The 20315-nt window shown below is 39.2% G+C and overlaps 1 protein-coding gene across 1 annotated transcript in view; it reads left to right on the forward strand.

The window, feature by feature from the left end:
* LRRN3 (leucine rich repeat neuronal 3) overlaps positions 1–20044 on the forward strand; it is an 83763-nt gene extending 63719 nt beyond the window's left edge. Inside the window, exon 2 of the mRNA XM_039346552.1 lies at positions 17005–20044. Coding sequence (XP_039202486.1) covers positions 17335–19467 — 2133 coding nt within the window. The 5' untranslated portion in view covers positions 17005–17334 and the 3' untranslated portion in view covers positions 19468–20044. The remainder of the gene's footprint in view (positions 1–17004) is intronic.
* The last annotated feature ends 271 nt before the right edge of the window (positions 20045–20315 follow it).

Consider the following 20315-nt stretch of genomic DNA (forward strand, 5'->3'; position numbering starts at 1 on the left):
AGTTGCTGCACCGTCAGCGGCTGTTGGCCTCCCAGCTTTGGGGGCTGCAGCATCCCCCATGGCTGTATAGGCCTCGGGCTGGGTGGCCGGTAAGCACATTAATCCGGGCTTCAGCTGTCCCAGTGACGGCTCGTGCTCTTGTCTCGCCAGTGGCAATCTGGGCTTTTGGAGGGGTGACAACTGGAGCTGTCCCTCTCTGTGGGTATGGAGGCCATGGTAGGTGGCTTTGTGAATGGGGAAGCTGCTTGAACTGCGCAGGTGGAGCTGGGGCTTCCCCTCGGCAAGAGTTGGTGGCTGCCTCACCGATCATCATGATCGCTTGCATATGGTGAACGGGAGGGTTGTTCCCCACTTTTCATCTCTAGATCCTCAAATATTTCCACCAACCTCTCCACTGATTGACTACAGACTGCAAACAGGTACTTCCACTCACCAGAATGCTCAGCGGTATTTGATTTCGTGGCTCTCCACCAGTCCCGGGAACATGATTTGCGGGAAGCCCCTCTTTGCAGCTCAACCTCGTCCACCTTTGAAGCACTTGATTGTGGCAAGGCTGTCTTGAGGTGTCTGGAGTCTCCACTGGGTAAGGGCCATTCCGATGACCAGATCAGCTGTTCTCGTGGCTTGGGTCTTGCCCCCATCTGGGAGACCTGAAAAGGTTCCTTCTCCACCAGCACACTGGCCTGCACTCCCTCCTTTTCCATGTTGAGATCTTCCCCAAATCTTTGTCAGTCTATCCCTCAACTCTAGGGACCGTGACTGGGATTCGGGACCCCAAAATAGATAGGTAAAAATTGTAGTTTTTGGTTTAATGTCATGGTTCTGACAGATGAAGTCCTTCAAAAGAACTTTGAGGCATTGTTTACCTTAAAGAATCTTTTATTCGAGAAACAAAGTATCAGCACTACATAGTCGAAACAAAAACTAAATTCCCCTCTACTGGATACAAAGTAACAAAGCAAATTCCCTCCTCCAATAAACAGTCATAAATCACATTCCTCTATTACAGGGGTGTCAAACTCAATTTCATTGAGGGCCGCATCAGCATTGTGGTTGCCATTGGGGGGCCGGGTGGGTGTGACTGGCATGGGCATGGCCTACTGGGTAGGCATGGCCAGCTCCATGTCACTCACGTCGGGCACCTGTGCCGGCCTGAGCAGGAATGAGGTGCATCTGAGGGTAGGGAAGGGTGGGTGGGACAGGGGGTGAGCACCAGGGCATGGTCCACTGGAGGAGCCTCACTGAGCCTCAGGCTGTGCACGGGGCTCCTGAACAGTGGCATGGACTGCCCAGAGCCCTGGGCAGCGGAGGTCAAGTGCCCGGCCCGGCCCTTGATCTCCCACGGCACCAGGATCCCACAGTCCTGCCTAGCCTAGCTGCACTTCCCCGAAGGGGTGCCCAGCTGCACTTATCTCTTCCTCAATGCTGCTGCTGCTGTGCTCAGTCTCTTTGGCCAGGTTGCTCATGGTGGGTGCAGGACGACAAAGTGCATGGGTCAGAGGGAGGCCCACTCCCTCTCCATGTGAGGAAACCTGGCTTTGTAACCAAAGCATCCTCAGCAATAGGATGGGAGACCACCAGGGGAAGGCAAAAGGGCAAGGTAGCCAAGTGCTAAAGCAGGACTTCCCTCAGACCCTCCCTCCCTCTTATTCCAATCTCCCTTCCTTCCTTCCTTCCTTCCTTCCTCCCTTCTTTCCTTCCTTTCTTTCTTTCTTTCTTTCTTTCTTTCTTTCTTTCTTCCCTTCCTTTCCTTCCTTCCTTCCTTCCTCCCTCCCTCCCTCACTCCCTCCCCTTCTTCCCCGCCTCCCTCCTTTTCATTCCCATCTCCTCCTCTCCTTCCTTCCTTCCTTCCTTCCTTCCTTCCTTCCTTCCTTCCTTCCTTCTGTGCCCAGGAAAGGACGAGGAGAGGGGGAGAGGTTGGCAGCACTTCTCTCAAAGAATAAGAGTTGGAAGAGACTTTTGAGGTCTTTAGTCCAAGCTCCTGCTCAAGCAGGGGACATATACCATTCCAGACAATGGAATATCCAATCTCTACTAAAAGCCTCCAGTGATGGAGCATCCACAACTTCTGAAGGCAAGCCTTTTCACTGGTTATTTGTTTTCACAAGTCCTTAGTTCTAGGTTGGTTTTCTTCTTGATTAGTTTCCATCTATTATTTGCCTTCTGATGCTTTGGAAAATAGGTTGACCCCTTCTTCTCTGTGGCAGCCTATCAATATTGGAACACTGCTATCATGTCACTGCTATCATTAGTACTTTTCACTAAGCTAGACATACCCTATTCCCACAAACATTTGTCATAAGTTTTAGCCTCCAGCCCCCTAATCATCTATGTTTACCATCCATTTAGACCAGATGGTCCCCCTGGTTTGGTTTATAGAACAGTGGCCACAAGCAGAGCTTTCTCAGAGACAGCATCCCCATTATAGAACTTTCTCCCAAGGAAAATATGAACAGTGCAACCCTCACCCATTTAGAGGCAACTCCAAACACACTGTTCAGCTAGGCATTTGAAAAACAACAACACATTTTATGGTCAAACAGCACTAAATAAATTACTACTACTATTTTTCTTTCTTAAAATACATATTTTTAATATTGTTTTAAGCAGTGCTAGTGATGCTTTACAATAGCTGTCTTTGAGAGTTTTCTTGTAAACCACCCTGGATTTCTCAGAAACTTTTAATTTCAAATTAGATGTTGATTTAATAAATTAGGCAGAAGAAACAAATATTTAAATACATCTAAATCCCACAGACCTACTGCCTCCTAGGCACATACTGCAGAGAAAATAAGGCATTGCATTTCTAGCCAGCATAGCCACAGGATGATGGGAACTGTGGTTTATGACACCCAAAATATATTAGTTTGAGTAAGGTTGGATTCAATTATAAAAGAGCAGATGAAGGGAAGTATTTTTGTCTCCGACAAAATAATTTTGGGGGGGTGGGGAGTTGACCCGGCCTTTTAATTTCAACTCACACCAATTCCTAACTTCCCATTTAATCCAAAGAGTTTTATTATTGCCTGGATTTTAGGGAGGGGAGGAGACAAGAATAGACCACAAAGCTAATCTGCAAGTTTGCTCTCTAGCCACCTGCACACCACTTTCTTGTGTATGTGTGTATGTGTATGAGAGACAGAGAGAGAGATCCCCTTTTTGTAAGTTTGCTTACTCTGCAACTCCCTGCTGGCTCAATCAATCTCTCTCTCTCTCTCTCTCTCTCTCTCTCTCTCTCTCTCTCTCTCTCTCTCTCTCTCTCTCTCTCTCTCACACACACACACACACACACACACACACACACACACAGGTTAATAAAAAAGAGGAGGGGGGAGAAAGGTGGAAGCTCTCCTTTTTTGTAAAACCTTGGCTTTCTCCTCCCCTCCTGGCTCTCTCTCTATGTCTCTGTCTCTCTTACACACACACACACACACACACACCCTTCCTGTTTTCTCCTCGTCATCCTTTTCCTCAGCTGCACCTGAATGGAGTGGGAGGAAGTTAAAAAAAGGGGGGGGGTGGAAGAATGGGGAAAGCTCTCCTTTTTTGTAACACCCGGCTTCCTCCACCTCCTCCTCTTCCACTCCTGACCAGGCCTGATGGGGTTAAGCTGGGAGGGGAGAGGCGGGCTAAAGCAAATGAGCTGCTGCTGATGCACGCCACCAGCCCTGAGCGCTCTCGCTGTTTTGGCTCACTGTTTCCTGCACATGCTCCAAGGCACCCTCTAGGTTGCAGTGGGCCAGGGCTGGGGCAGCAGGGGCCGGTCCCTTGCCATTTCTGGGACAGCCCGGGGGGCCAAATCCGGGGCCTCCCCAGGCCTTGTGTTTGACATGTCTGCTCTATTAGCTTAAAGCACAGGCTTTCTCCCCAGCTCTCCAGCCCGCCAAAACACTATCAGCTCTGGGCCCAATGTCCTTGGGTTCCCACAGTTGAGTTATTATTGTTATGACTAGCTGGACTCTCATTCCTATTCCCCCTCCCAGCATCGACTAATTCTAAAACCATAGAGAAAATGGCTGCATTTCCATCTGTTGTCAAAGCAAGAACATCCGATGTTAGCAGCGTTGACATCCATAGTATAGAACTTTAATTGCTGTTGGACCAAAGTCCCATTTAATCTGAATTCTGTTTGCAGTACTGATCAGCCTGATGTTTAGGAGCCTACTCTCATAGTCCACATCTTCTTCATCTGAAGAAGCAGAATTTATCATTAAGATGTTAAAGTGCCAAAACCAAGTACCAGTGGAGAAACTCAGGTGCAGAATTTGAGATCACCTACTATAGAAATTTGGACCTTTAACTAAAGTCACATAGCCTTCAGGAACTACACATCAACAACCTATAATAAAGCATCAAAGGATTGCCAGGCTGTTTACATAGGAAAAACCTGACTGCAGCTGAAGCTTTGCTGAATCTGACATCACTAAAGGAGGGATAGTCACCTTTAACTGTGCTTGAAAAGAAAGGAAAAGAAATGTTAGTATTTGTGGTTTTCCCAGTAGGAGACTCAGTGTTGACACAACTTATATGATAGATTTTATCTTAATGTTTCTTTATATTCTACTTTTATTTGATTCTTGGACCAGACCTGCCATTTGCTACCATCTTTCCCTTTGACTTTATCATTCATATTGTTAGTAAGAGCCTTGAGTGTCAGATTGAATTAGAATACCACTATTGCATAGGTTCTTAATTCTTGGGCAAGAGATTAGATATCAATATATGCATTTGCATTCTAGAGCTAGCCTGGTTAGACAAATGGAAGCAGTTTATCTGGTGGAAGAAGGGAATGAGCACTGTGGGATTACCTATAGGACCCAAGCCCCCCTTAACTCAACGGACATTACAAGAGACCTTAGCCCACCTAACAAGCTAGTGCAAATAGCTGCCCTGTCTCAAACAGGTGAGCCACTCATCCCCAGCGAGTACTGGGACCTAGTGGAGGCATTTAGTGAGAAAGAATGCAACAACCTGCCTCTCCACCAATCTAATGATTGCTCTATCAAACTGTTACCAGGAGCCAAACTCCCACAACCAAGAATGTATGCTATGTCCCCTCTTGAGATGGAAGAGATGCAGCAGTATGTGGACAAGAACCTAGCGAGAGAGGGAGCACCAGTGTTATTTAAAGAAAAAAAGGGTCACTTTGTCTCTGCATGGACTATAAAAGATTAAACATGGTGAGCGTGGAAAACAAATACCCCCCTCCTGAAGGACTTACTAACCCACCTGGCAAAGGGGAGTTCTTCACTAAGTTGGACTTGAGAGAGGCATATTACAGAGTGAGGACAAAGGAGTGGAAAACTGCTTTTAACTGTCCCATGGGGAGCTACCAATTTAAAGTCATGCCGTTTGGGCTACAGGGGGCTCCAGCTGTCTTCATGCAGCTGATCAATCAGGTACTACATGACCATTTATACAAAGGGGTTTTGGTGTATTTTGATGACATCTTGATATACAGCACGAATATGGCTGACCACATAAAACTAATGAGAGAAGTACTAAAGAAACTTTGAATGCCAAAATTTATGTTAAACTATCAAAGTGTGAGTTTCACCAGATCCGACGAAATTATCTTGGCTACAGAATTTCCAGCAAGTGCATTGAAATGGACCCGACCAAAGTGAAAGCCGTAATTGAATGGCAGCCCCCAAAGACTTGCAAACAGCTCCAAAGGTTTTTGGAATTCGCCAATTTCTACTGCCAGTTCATCCCCTCATTTGCTGAAATTGCCTTACTCCTTATGGAATTACTGAAAATGGGCAAAGAGGAAGGAAAGAGCCAACTACTAGCATGGACTATGAACTGTCAAACTGCTTTTGAGAATTTAAAAAGGCTATTTGTGGTCAAACCGGTCTTAAAGTATCCTTGCCCAGGGAAGCCCTTTGTGATTCAAGGCAATGCCAGCGACGTGGCCATCGGAGCTGTACTATTGCAAATGAAACAGAGTGGGATCCTACTGTGATGACCCAGGGCCCCACACGGAGGCAAAGCAGCCGGCTGGCAAGAGAAACAATCCTTTAATACCAATGTTCCCCAAATCTCCCACATATGCTGGCAAGCCTTCAACCAAAGCACATACACACGTTCCTTTCAGCTGCCTCTGGCTGAAGGCAATTTCAATACAGCCGGAGAAGTATACAATGTCCTTAAGGCCAGACAGATAACAAGAAAACAAAACAGAAACTTAATGAGTCCTTTTAAATCTCAGCTTGCCTGCAGTCTGCAAGGAGAGACTCAGAAATGCAGTCTGCGGTCATAAAGCGGGAAACCAGCCGGTCCAGTATTCAAGGTGTCCAGGTTAAACAAAGACAAGAGCACAATTCACAACTGTCCCAAGATACCATGTTTGTTCCCAGCAAATATCCCACCCCAGAGTGTCTCCTTAAATCTTAATCCCCAAGTGTGCCTTGTGGAATGGGGCGGGCCACTCTTCTCCTGAGCAATTGAGCCTGCCTACGTTGTTCTTTCCTCCTCTCTGCTCTCCTTGCTCCAGGATCAGGTGGGGGAGGCTTGCTCCTTGCCTGAACTCTGCCTCCCCTGTTCCAAACCTGAAGGGCCCTGGCCTTTCTCAGGCTGCTCTTCCCCACAGTCCTCTGAAGCCACAGACATCTCCTGAGCCTCAACAGGGTCCTGCTCCAGCTCCATGTCCTTCTCGGATTCAACCCTGTGCCTACACCTCAAAAAAATTCACTGAGTGCGAGAGAAGGTGGGCTGTGTGAGAGAAGGAAGCCTTTGCAATTTGTGGCGCTCTATTAAACTGGCAACACTATCTAGAAGGGAGCAAAGTGCCTTTCAAGGTATGGACTGATCACAAAAACCTAGAAGCACTGAAACCTCTCCGCAAATTGTCCCCGAAAAAACTACGATGGGCGCAATACTTTAACCATTTTAATTTCCCCCCAAAATACATACTGGGAGGAAAAACTTCTTAGCTGATGCTTTATCCAGACTGCCCCAATACAAGAACCAGTGTGAAGAGGTTAATGAAGCAATTATTTCCACTCCACAAACTGCTTCTCAACTTACGCCACGCAGAGTCCCATCTTCAAGAGCCCCAAACCCCAATGACCCTGGGGCAAAGAAAATAAAGCGAGAGCTCCTTACCAATCAATGATTCAAGGACAATCAAACCTCCCTAACATGCAGGGATGGTTTGGCTTACAAAGGGGAAAGAGACCTTCCGTCTTAGTGCGCTCCGGCATGGCCACGATGTAAAACCAGCTGGGCACGTTGGATATTTAAAAACACTACATCTCATCCGTCGGCAATTTTGGTGGCTGGGATTGAAACGGGACATAGAAAACTATGTCTGACATTGTGCTATATGTTCTACCATGAAAAGAATTCTGGAGAAACCCCCTGGGTTATTACAACTGGTGGTGGACCCTTCCCAACCATGGGAAGAAATTGCTATGGATTTTATAGTAGACCTACCTGAAAGTAGGGGGAAAATGGTCATCTGGATTGTGATAGATCTGTTTTCAAAACAGACTCACTTTATTGCCTGCAAAGGGCTCCCCGTCCGCCCAGCGATTAACCAAGATGTTTCTGAAACACATTTACAGACTGCATGGCGCACCAAAATGAATAATCTCTGACCGGGGGGTGCAGTTTACAGCTAGGTTTTGGAGGAGTTTTCTTAAACTAATTGGTTCATCTCAAGGACTATCGTCGGCCTTTCACCCGTCTACCATTGGGGCGGCTGAATCTGCGAAATCAATTGTAGAACAGTATCTCCAATGCTATGTGGATTATCAACAAATGAACTGGACTGACCTCCTCCCTTTCGCAGGGGTGGCTTACAATAACTCTGTTCAAAGCAGCACCAGCTTTACGCCTTTTAAAGTGGCCACACGAAAAGAGTTCAGCCCAATACCCGAATATCCTCAGGGACCCTCCACTTACCAAACTCTTGATCAATGGGTGAGGGGGTAGGAAGAAGTCTGGAAAACCATGAAACTGCTTTGAAAAAGACTTCTGAGACATAAAAAACAGGCAGATAAAAAAGGGCTCTTCAAAGGACATTACAAGTTGGAGAAAAAAATTATTTGTCCACAAAATATTTAAGTTACCTAGTAAGAAGTTAGGACTGAAGTACTTAGGACCCTTCCCCATCGTAATGATCATTAACCCGGTCACAGTAGAATTAAAGCTTCCCAGATCTTAGAGAAAGTTCACCCTATATTCCATTGTAGCCTACTGAAACCGTCTGAACCAGTGGACGAAAGACTGGCCATAGCAATATGGCCGGTCACTAGGCTGCGGACAGTCGAAGTCACACTTACCATCAGGCAACATTAAAGCGGCATGAAGAGACTGGGTGAGATCTACCTCTCTTAAATTCCAAGTACCTTTTTCTACCTATGTAAGCTGCTAAAGTACTTTTCCCCCTGTGGAGAGGAAAGGGGGATTTTAGCCCTCCCTCCAGAAACAGTGGCGACTGAATATCCAGGTGAGCTTTTAAAAGGTTGAAAAAATAATTGGATCCCAATTGGAATTTTATTTCCTAAAGTTTGTGGACTAAAAGATTTTCTATTATCTATTCTTTACTTTCTATCTTTATAGAAGATCTGGGTTTTTCCTCATAAAATAGAAGAAAAACTGAAAGGATTAAAATAACTTTGAGATTCAAAGGGAATCTTTAAAAAGTGGGGTGACATCTTGTGGCTAAACCTGAAACTGCAATTTGTTATTTTCTAAAAGAGACTTTGCTCATAGTGCAGAAAACAAGGTACCCTTGACTGAAGATCGGTACACTCCTTCTATCTGGGATAGTCGTCCTCTTCCACTGAGCGCGCAGCTTTGGTAGGGATGCACATGGAGTGGTGAGGGAGGAAGGGGACACCCACCTAGCCAGCCAGATCAGCCAAATCAACCCTGGCAATCAATGGAGTGACAGATGTCGCAGCCAGATCGCCCTCACATCCGGAAAACAAGATAAGATTCATGCAACCTTGAATACCATATGTGAGAGACATAGCTGTGCTTTCTATTTACTGGAAAAAAAACTGTAAAAGCTTCTAATTTAACTCATCACTATGGAAGAAAACCAGGAACAGACTTTTCTTATCAGGAACAAATTTTTGTTACGTTGAAAGCAATTTATCAAACTCTTCTTACAGCTGATGATGAAATGAGAGCTTTCAGAAAAAAATGAGAAAGCAGCTCAGATATGCAAACTCAAACTTTTGATTATAGCTAAAAAAAACAACTATACAGAACACAACAGAAAAAGTGGAACAGTTGAATGTTATGACAGAGGATTTAACTGCCCAACAAATACAGACAATGGAAAACTCAGAAAAAAATCTGGCAATATGGAGGGAGGAAAAATCTACTATATAAATCAGAAAGAACCTGAAGATCAAGAAGAGGAACAGATGAAAGAAAAGATAAATAGTTCAGGACAACTATGTCAAGAGGGGAAAATAAAGAGACAACCTGCTAGATCTGCCAGACCTGCTAGCATTTTCAGAAAAATGGGGACTGGATGGTCTTTTCAACACCACACAACATATATAATAATACAAGAAGAATTGTTTGATGACTTGAAAGCACAGACATGGAAGACGATCTGGCAAAGAAAGAAAACTAGAATCAGACTGAAGAAGAAAGAGGTGTTGACCTACTTATGGGATTTAAAATAGAATATATTCAAGTAGATAAGATGTGTATTTTGAATACAAGATATTGTTACAAAGTGAAGATAAAGAAAAATTTTGGCTATTTAAAACCTAGAAGTATAAACCATTAACAGTTAAATTTGAATATTGAGTTGCTTATAAAGGTTAGATAAAGGTGATTAAGACATATATATGTTAAGATTGATGAAACATAATTAAACATGTTTTGATGCAGTGGTAAGAATGAAAATTATTAGCTTAAATACGAGAAAGTAGATATAAAGAAGAAGAGAGAGAATGTAATAATGCTGAAATGGAAGAAATTTTGGTTACTGAATTTAAGATATTTGGAAATTATAAAAAATAAGAATATTATATTGTATTATCAATTTATTAAGCTTTTATTAATTTTTTTCCATACATACAGTAATAATTTTTCAACCAACATACTGTCTGAGTTTACATTCGCCAATACATATTTAATTCCTAATTCTTTATTTGTTCCTCTAGCCATCGATAAAATAAGTCCCAAATTTGACAATATTCTGCTTCTTTTTCTTTCAGCTTCATAGTCAATCTGTCCATCTCTGCGCATTCTAGTATTTTTTTTATTATTTCTTCATCTGATGGTATTTCTTCATTTTTCCAATATTGCACAAATATAATTCTTGCTGCTGTTACAACATGGAAAATCAAATATGCTTTGTTTGTTAGTCTTTTCTGGCATTATACCTAATAAAAAAAGTTCATGTTTATGTTCATGTTCTAATTTTATATTATATCCAAAAAAATTTGCCCATCTTATCATTGTTTCTTTAACTTGTTCGCTTTCCATTTCCAAAGTTAATAAAAAGTTATACATTTTCTTAATTAATTTCTCATCTAAGGTTAACAGAGTCTTATCAAACACTGTTTGTTCCTTATAAAATCCATGTTACAATTTAATATCTTTATCATATCTAGTTTGCATTTGTAAATGTGCCCACCATGATAAGTTGAAGCCCTGATTTTCCATTTCTTGTTTAGATTTTAAATTTCCTTCAGAGTTTAGAATATCTCCATATGTCCAGATTTTTTCAAAGTCCACCAAATTTGGGTGTACAAATGTTTTCATAGTTGACAACCACCCTGGAATTTTCAAGTATATTTACTTTTTATTTTTTTCCATATTGTTAATAATGCATTTCTTATATAATGGTTTTGGAAATTTTTATGAACTTTTTTCCCATATCATAAAAAGGCGTGCCACCCCAATTGTAAATCATGCCCCTCCAGCCTTTTTTTCCTAAGAGTTATCCATTCTTTTACCCATGTTAATACAGATGCTTGATAATATAAAACCCACTCCGGTAAACCAAATCTTCCATTTTCCTTGGCATCTTGTAACAGTTTCATCTTAATTCTAGCTTTCTTTCCTTGCCAAACAAATTTCAAAATTAGTGAATTTAAATCTTAAAAAAAAATTCTCAAGTTTTATGGGTATTGTTTGAAATAGGGATAAGATTTTCGGTAATACATTCATTTTCACTGTGGCAATTCTTCCTAGTATTGACCATTGCAAATTTTTCCATTTTTCCAAATCCAGTTTTATTTGATTCAATAATTTTATGTAATTATCTTCTTTTATTGTTGAACATTTTGCTGTTAAATGTATTCCCAAATATTTAACCTTTTTAACTATCTGTAATTCTGTTTTTTCCGACATTTGTTTGTTTGTTTTTTTGTTTATCTGTGAGAATTTTAGCTATTACTTTGGTTTTTTCTGTTTATTTTCAATCCTGCCATTTCTCCATATTGTTCTCTTTCCCAGTAATTTAGGAATCATCTCCAAAGGTTCTTCTAAAATAAATACCAAATCATCAGCAAATGCTTGTAATTTATATGTTTCGCCTTTTATTTCCAGTCCTTTAATTTCTGTATCTTGTCTAATATTTCTATTTAAAACTTCCATAGTGAAAATAAATAACAATGGAGATAATGGACATCCTTGCCTTGTACCTTTTCTTATCTCAAAGTTCTCAGTATAATCTCCATTCACAATCACTTTCGCTGTTTGGTTATTGTATATTGTTTTTATCATATTTATAAAGTTCTGTCCAAAGTCCATTATTTGTAATTGCTGAATCATAAATTGACAGGAAACATTATCAAATGTCTTTTGGGCATCTAGAAATATTAGTGCCAATTGTTTTCCTGGATATAATAATATTCTAATACATCCATTATCACTCTTAAGTTGTTTTTAATTTGTCTCTTTGGTAAAAAACTGTTTTGGTCTGGATGTATAAATTCAATTAAGTATCTTTTCAGTCTCTCTGCCATTATTGAAGTAAAAATTTTATAATCCACATTCAGTAACGATATCAGTCTATAATTTTTTCTCTGTGTCAAATCTGAATCTTCTTTTGGTATTAAAGTAATATTTGCTTCTAACCATGTGTTTGGGAGTTTAGCCTCCAACAAAAGTTCATTACAAATGTCTTTCAATGGTTCACTTAATATATCTTGTAGGGTTTTATATAACTCCGCTGGTAGTCCATCTGGCCCTGGTGTTTTCTTGTTTTTTTGCCTTCTTGTGGCCTCTGTTATTTCCATCATTGTAACTTTTTCCTCTAACATAGTCTTAAAAGTTTCTGGAATTTTTGGAAGGTTATTTTCTTCTAGATATTAGATCATTCTCTCTCTTGGGATTTCTTCTATATCATACAGTTTCTTGTAATATTCTTTAATTATCTTTTTATTTCTTTGTTTTTAAATTGTAGACAACCTTTTTTCATCTACTAAATTGTATGTCATTTTCTTCTGTTTTTTAAGTTGATAAGCTAACCATCTTCCTGATTTATTTGCATTTTTAAAAAATTGTTTTGCTCTTTTTATCTGCTGTCACAATTTTTCTAAATCCAACAGATTTAGTTTGTGTTTTATTATTTCCATTTCTCTTTTCAAAGTCTTCTTCTGTGGGTTCCTTTGCAGTTCTGATTCTAGTTTTCCCCAAAAAAAATTAATAGTACATATTGCTGTCTTTTCTGTTTGTTTTTCATTGCCATGTATGTTATATCTATACCTCTAAAATATGCTTTGGCTGTGTCCCATACATTTTGTAATGTTGTATCTTCTTTTTTGTTTTCTTTAAAGAAAAACTCCATTGCTTTTGTTGCTAATTCTATAAATTCTTTTTCTTTTAATATAGATTGATTCAAAGTCCATCTTAGGTTTTTTTGTATTCCTCTCCACGTCACCTTTAAAGGGTTATGGTCTGCCCATGTACTTGGTTCTATCTCAATTTCCTGCATATTTGTCCTCAATTCAGATGTCATCCAAATCATATCAATTCTGGACCAGGATTTTTGACCAGGTAGTCTTCTTTTCAATTTTCCCTGTTTTACTGCTTTTATAGTCAATTGTCCCATCGCATTAAAGTCTCTACTCCATTTCTATTCTAAAACAGACCAACCTATCAAAAATAGTGCCATAAAAAACAGAATAGAAACACAAGTTAAGATAGGCAAGAAAATGGTAAGTGAGCACCTGTCTAGCCTAGACGAGTTCAAATCACCAGGACCAGATGGATTACACCCCAAGGTTCTCAAGGAACTGGCAGATGTGATCTCAAAACCACTGAACTATATTTTTCGAAGTTCCTGGAGCACTGGGGAACTACCAGGTTCCTCCTCCCCTTTCAGAGACGCAACATCAGTGTCTCCAACAGGAAGGTCAGGGTTCCACATCACACCCTGTCTTCACTTCTGTGATGGACCTTGTCCGCCTTGAACAAGGGCACCCTCTTCAAGGAACCACCCAGGATCACCCTGACCACAGACACCAGTCTGTTCAGTTGGGGAGCACATCTTCAGCACCACCTAGTGCTGAATCAGTGGTCCAGGTCAGACCTGGCTCACAACATAAATTGGTTGGAGCTCAGGGCCAACCACTTGGCTCTCCAAAAGTTCTCCCCCCTTGTGTCAGGGAAACATATGTTGATCCTGACAGACAACATTGCGGCCAAGGCTCACGTAAACAAACAAGGGGGGACTCACTCTTGGTCACTCATGCAGGAAGCTCTGGCCATAGGCCTTTGGGCAAAGTCCACTCTGAGATCAATCAGAGCGGAACACATTTCGGGAGAAGCAAATCAAACTTCCATTTTCTTTCTTCATTTCAGTTATTTATATTTAGGTCTAGTTGATCTCGTGATCCTCTGTTCTCTGGCAGTTCCTTCACTCTCTTGCTCCGATTTCTCTTTCTGTTCTCCTGTTTGTATAGTTGCTTCTTTCGTTGTTTCTTCTCTTTGTTTCTCTTTTCTTGCCAATGTTGCATTCCTTCATCTAAAAATGCTCGGTTTCTTTCATCAAAGTTTCTGCTTTCCAAATTGAATCCAATTGGTATCTTGTATTATTCCAGTTAATTAAAATCCCTTCTGGAATTAACCATCTAAAATGTATGCCTTTTGCAATCAGCTTTGTAGTTAAAAAATGATAATGTCTTTGGGCATCTCTTACTCTCTTAGGTATCTGCTTTAAGACCACAATTTCTTTATTTTTGTATTGTAATGGCTCATCTCTAACTTTTCTCAGTATTTCATCTCTTGTTGTTTTCTTTATGAATCTCACATGCACTTCTCTGGGTAGTTTATATTTCCTTGTGTAGCTTGAGTTCATTCAAAATATTTCATCTATCTCCATTTGCATCTCTGCTCTGTCTGCTTTCAAAGCCTCTGCCAGAAACTCAATGATCACAACTGCTATATTTTCTTCTCTATCTTCAGGGATATTTTGAAATCTTAAGTAATGTTCCACCTTCTCCATTTCTAAGATCGCCACCACTCCTTCTAGATTTTGCTTTACTTGTTCTAATTTTTCATTTTCCTGCAATAATATTTCCATTTTTTAATCAATATCATCTGATTTATTTTCCACTTTCTGAATTCTTTGTTCATTTTTAACAATCATTTGATGGTGAACTTCAAATTGTGTCTTTATATTCAAAATTTCTTTGCTTAATTTATCAAAATTATTTTTTTTCTCTTCATGATTTTTTTTGTGTTGATTCTTGGATCAATTTTAATGTGGTTTGCATCTCATTTTGGGCAGTGCTTATTTTCTCATGCTGCAACATTGTTTCAATGAATCCCTGGGTTGTTGGGCTAGGTGCTCCAACTGAGGGTTCAGAGGAAGTCTTCTTCATAAGTCTGGTGATGTTTGAGGCACTCATTTTTCCAGCTATCTTAGGGTAAAATCCAAACTGTAAAAGGAGCCAACTACCTTAGGCTAAATCCAATATCTCAAGGAGAAAAAACAAAATGCAGCAGGCAAAGAAAAAAAGGGGGAAAAGCCAACTATCTTAGGCTAAAATCCAACCAAGAAGAATGAGCCAACTAGTTTAGGCCAAATACGACTCCTCCAGTCGGGTCTCAGATGTAAAGCATTCGCTGTCTCCAAATAATTTCTGTTTTAGTTATATTCAGAGTCAAAAAATATAGCTATGAAAAGTCTTTTCAGTTGTAGACTCACACAAAGGCAGGTGTTGTCTCAAGGTCAAATACTTTCAGAGTCTTTTATTGTTTAATAGTACTGTAATTTCTTCTTTCACCACTAGATGTCCTCATGCACTATTTTATCAATATCTTGTTTTAAAAGATTATTACAAAGTTTTTCTTTTAAGGTTCTTTATACATTATTTACCCTTGAGATTATATCTAAAAATTTTTTCCACCTCTTGTATATTAAATAGTCTTTCTTTAAATCAATCTGAGTTCAATTTTTGAAAGTTCTTTTGTATTCCTTAAAAATCTTCCCCCCTTGTAATTGCTCGCCATCTTTAGATCTTAATCCTTCTGGGGTCTTTATTTTTTAGCTCTTCCCAGTCAGGGGATCAACATTTTAAGTCCAAAAGGAAAAGGAAAAAGCACTGGCTCACCCAGTTTCAGCACACTGTTGATAATCAGCTGTTTGGTGGAGCACCGCGGCTCCTCGCTTTCCTTCCAGCTGGTGACGGCTTGCACTGCCTGAGCTCACCCGACAGCCTTTCCTCCGTCCTTTCAGAGGGTTTCTTCAGTCCGTCTGGTCCAGGCTCCTGAGGCATCCCTCCTTCTTCGTTGCCCCTCCAGGTCAACTTTCCGACTCTTGAGGGTCACTGGGCAGAATGAAATTGGGCTGAGAAGCCGGAGCCCCGGCTTCTTCCACCTGTCTCATCAAACGCCAAACTGGAAGTCCTAATAAATTTATTTTCCTTAGCACATTTTCATAGTAAATAATGAGATTAACCTTCTGGCATTAGCAAGGGTGACCATCCAAGGCCATCCTGGCCCTAAATATTATACTCCAAGCAAAACATTTATTCTTTTTTTAGATCTGCATTTGAAATTATTATAATAAATTGAACTAATAAAGTACACATCCTCTTCAAAATACTTTGCACAAAATAAAGGACCAATTTTAAAACTTTATCAATATAGAATATTATATACTCATCAACATCCTATCTAAATCGTTATTGCTGTACAATACTCCAAATCATAGGATTGAAACCTCTGTACTTCCATTTCAAACTCTCTCAAAAATTTGGAATAATACAGCTTGATATTAATATTAGGTGTACTTACTCAGTTTTGATCAAATATGTGATCCAAATCTCATCTGCCCAATATATACATCATTGCCACTCACCTCACCACTACGGGCAATTTACAACAATAAAACATATTTTTTTAATCACCTATGCAGCACTTCTTATCAGGATAGTATTATCAGGATGCACAGAACATATTAAGCTTTTACTTATCTAATATGAAACTTTCTAAACATGAACATGCCCTCCCCTCCAAAAAAATGTTGCTCTGTATGCATACACATTTACAAGAAGAATATCTAACGCAGTCACAAATATCTGGGAAAAGGGCAAATGATTTAACAATTTTAGCATTCTCATGTGTGCCAAAAGATTAGTCAGGATGGATTTACATAATTCTCCTAGCTCTAAAATTGTGAACTTATATCTCTCTAACTGAAAACAAAGTCCAATTGTGATTTTTATCTGGATTATAAATTGCACTGTTGTATCACTAGGGAACATTCTTTAAAATTCAACCCAGAATTTAATGTGAATTTGATGTAAATGCTTATGTTTCCACACTTGGAACTTCTCTCAATGTTCCTAATTACCCTATCCCAGTTACCACACAATTACTTCATTGACAATGTGTGTCCAGTTGTTCGCAGTTTAGAGAGTTGTGAGAATATAAATTATTATTAGTCTAAAAACCTTTTAACATTATAAAGAAAATACAACAGGCTATAATTTTAAATCAATAATAATAATATATAAACCTTCATTGCTATATTCATTGATAATATTAATTATTTTCTCTTTTATATTATAGGTCATTTTTCCCTAAAGAAATATGAAAAAAGACATAATGGAATTGAAAATGACACCAGTTATATAAACAAGCTACTTCTTTTGATATCTCCTTCTGGATATATTTGATTTTGAAGAATCTATCCATGTGATGTAATATCATTTTCCAAAAATGCCTTTTAAATTGAGACAAAGTGATTGTAAGGATGCAGTGCATTTCCAAGAAGCAAAGGAACATTGCATTTCTGCAACATGCACCATTTGAGAAATTCAAGTGATTGTCTTATCAAATGACCAACCCTTACTGTACATAAAAACTGTACAACTGCTTTTCTGAAATCCCGGAGCTAAGATGAAGGACGTGTCAGTCAAAATTTACTTTTTACTTGGCCTAACTATCACTGCGCCAGTACAAGCTCTGAATAAGAAAACAGATTGCCCACCATCATGTTCCTGCGAGATTCGGCCGTGGTTTACTCCTAGGTCAATATATATGGAGGCATCGACAGTAGACTGCAATAATGTAGGCCTTTCTACTTTTCCATCTCAACTGCCTGCTAATACACAGGTACTACTTCTACAAGCAAACCGTATTAAAAAAATTGAATATCCTCGAGAATTTCCTGTAAATCTTACTGGTTTGGATTTGTCCCAGAACGGTTTATCTACAGTGGCTACTATCGAACTTCAGAAGATAACTCAACTTCTTTCAGTATATCTGGAGGAAAATAAACTTACAGAATTGCCTGACAGATGTTTCTTTGGACTTAGTAATCTCCAAGAGCTTTACATTAATCACAATCTACTTTCTACAATTGCATCAGGGGCTTTCACAGGCCTTGATAGCCTTCTTAGGCTTCATCTCAATTCAAACAATCTGCAAATAATTAACAGCAAATGGTTTGAAGCTATTTCAAATCTGGAGATTCTTATGATTGGAGAAAATCCAATAAGCAGAATTGAAGATATGAACTTTAAACCCCTTATAAATCTGAGGAGCCTAGTTTTAGCAGGCATAAATCTCACAGAAATACCAGATAATGCCTTGGCTGGTCTTGACAATTTAGAAAGCATCTCTTTTTATGAAAACAGATTAATTAAAGTGCCCCACAGAGCTCTTCAAAAGGCTACAAATCTTAAATTTTTGGATCTAAACAAAAATCCCATTAACAGAATACAAAGAGGGGATTTTAGCAACATGATACACCTGAAAGAATTGGGAATTAATAACATGCCTGAACTGATATCTATAGATAACCTCGCTGTTGAAAATTTGCCAGATTTGAGAAAAATAGAAGCAACCAATAATCCAAGGCTATCATATATACACCCTAATGCATTCTATCGCCTTCCGCGGCTGGAATCACTCATGCTCAATAGCAATGCACTGAGTGCGCTGTATCACAGTACAATTGAATCTTTACCCAATCTCAAGGAAATCAGCATACATAGCAACCCAATGCGTTGTGATTGTGTCATTCGATGGATTAATATGAATAAAACGAGCATCAGATTCATGGAGCCAGAGTCACTATTTTGTGTAGATCCTCCTGAATTCCAAGGCCAGAATGTCAGGATGGTTCATTTCAGGGAGATGATGGAAATTTGTCTTCCACTTATAGCCCCAGAAAGTTTTCCTGCAAACTTAAATTTAGAAACAGGTAGCTATGTTTCTTTACATTGCCGAGCTACTGCAGTTCCAGAACCTGAAGTATATTGGATTACTCCATCAGGACATAAGCTTTTACCCAATACTGTTTCTCTTAAGTATTATGTACATTCAGAAGGAACATTAGAGATCAGTGATATAACACAAAAAGAAAGTGGTTTATACACGTGCATAGCAAGTAATTTAGTTGGTGCAGATTTAAAATCCATTATGATTAATGTGGATAGTTCTTTTCCCCAGGAGAATTACAAGCCTTTCTCTATAACAGTAGAAGATGTACGCTACGATTCCGTATTAGTATCCTGGAAAGCAAATTCTAAAATTGTGAAATCTAACATTAGGTGGACTGTCTTTCCAAAAGATGGAAACTCCCTAACCTCTCAGAGTGTTCGAATTCCATCACATCAAAAGGTCTATAATTTTACGCATCTCATCCCATCAATGGAATATAAAATTTGTATAAACATCCCCACTATCTGGCTTCAGAATGCAAGACAGTGCATCAATGTTACAACAAAAGAATTAGATCCGGCAATGAGAAATTGTGAGAAGAGCAGCAGCAGCAGTACTACAGTTCTTTTCTGCCTTGGTTTTCTTTTAGGATTCTTTTGTGTTTCCACTCTCCTCAGTTGCATCTGTCATGAAATGAACTGTGATATGGGACACAGATTTTTCAGGAATTACCTGAAGAAACAATCCTTTTCTTTCAGTGAGCTTTATCCTCCTTTAATCAGCTCTTGGGATGCTGATAAAGAGAAAAGCACAGCCCTTGAAGTTCAGGCTACAGTTATAGAGGTTCCAACAAACATGTCATGAAAGTTAAGGTCATTGGACTTTATGCTTTAAGGTGACAGCATCAATACTCTCTTCTATTGTGCTCAGTTAAAAGGTGAAAAATGATTCCTTTATGGAAACAGTGATTGCAAATGGTAATTACAAATACAAATATTTACTGTTGTAGTCATTTTTTTTTACAAAGGAAACACCTGTCTTTGGAAGTTCTATACCAACCAAACTGTTTTCTAAGATTTTATATGTGACTTATTAAGTACTTTTAAGAGGTACTTAATGCTGTCTAAACAAGTAGATAAGATTTTTTCTGTATTTGTTGTTTTTTAATTACATGTAGAATGGTGGGACTGAATAAGGCCCTCCAGTGTTGTATGATACACTTAGCCACGGGTTTTGCATAAACAAATAAAACTAGAATTGACCTGTGATGTAATAAAATGAACAAATTCTGTAGAGTAGCCACAGTGAATATGTGAAACTTTTTTATGATGAAAAATACAACTTTTAATTACAATTAAAACAGTTTCAATATTTTTCTTTCTAAAGACATTATTCTGGAATATATTTTCCAATACATAATTTAATTCCTAATAGAGATATGTTTCTGAAGAAATGCACATGTTTTTTTTTTATTGAAAATTTTTAGGTTTTACAAAAAGAAAAGATTCCCCTCCCCCACACCCTCCCACCCCTCCCCTACCCTCCCCCAATCTTCCCAGAGCTGAATACAGGCTTAATTAAAAAATTTTTAAAAGAATCTTAAAACACTTATAAACCATAAACAAATCTAAATACGTTAATTAAACAAATTATAAAATAATTAACAACAATATGTAAAAAAAATACAAGAAGAAAGAAAAGACAAAACAGAA

The sequence above is a fragment of the Crotalus tigris genome, unplaced genomic scaffold, assembly GCF_016545835.1.
Source record: "Crotalus tigris isolate CLP2741 ecotype Arizona unplaced genomic scaffold, ASM1654583v1 scf7180000018006.973166, whole genome shotgun sequence".
In the NCBI taxonomy this organism is placed as follows: Eukaryota; Metazoa; Chordata; class Lepidosauria; order Squamata; family Viperidae; genus Crotalus; species Crotalus tigris.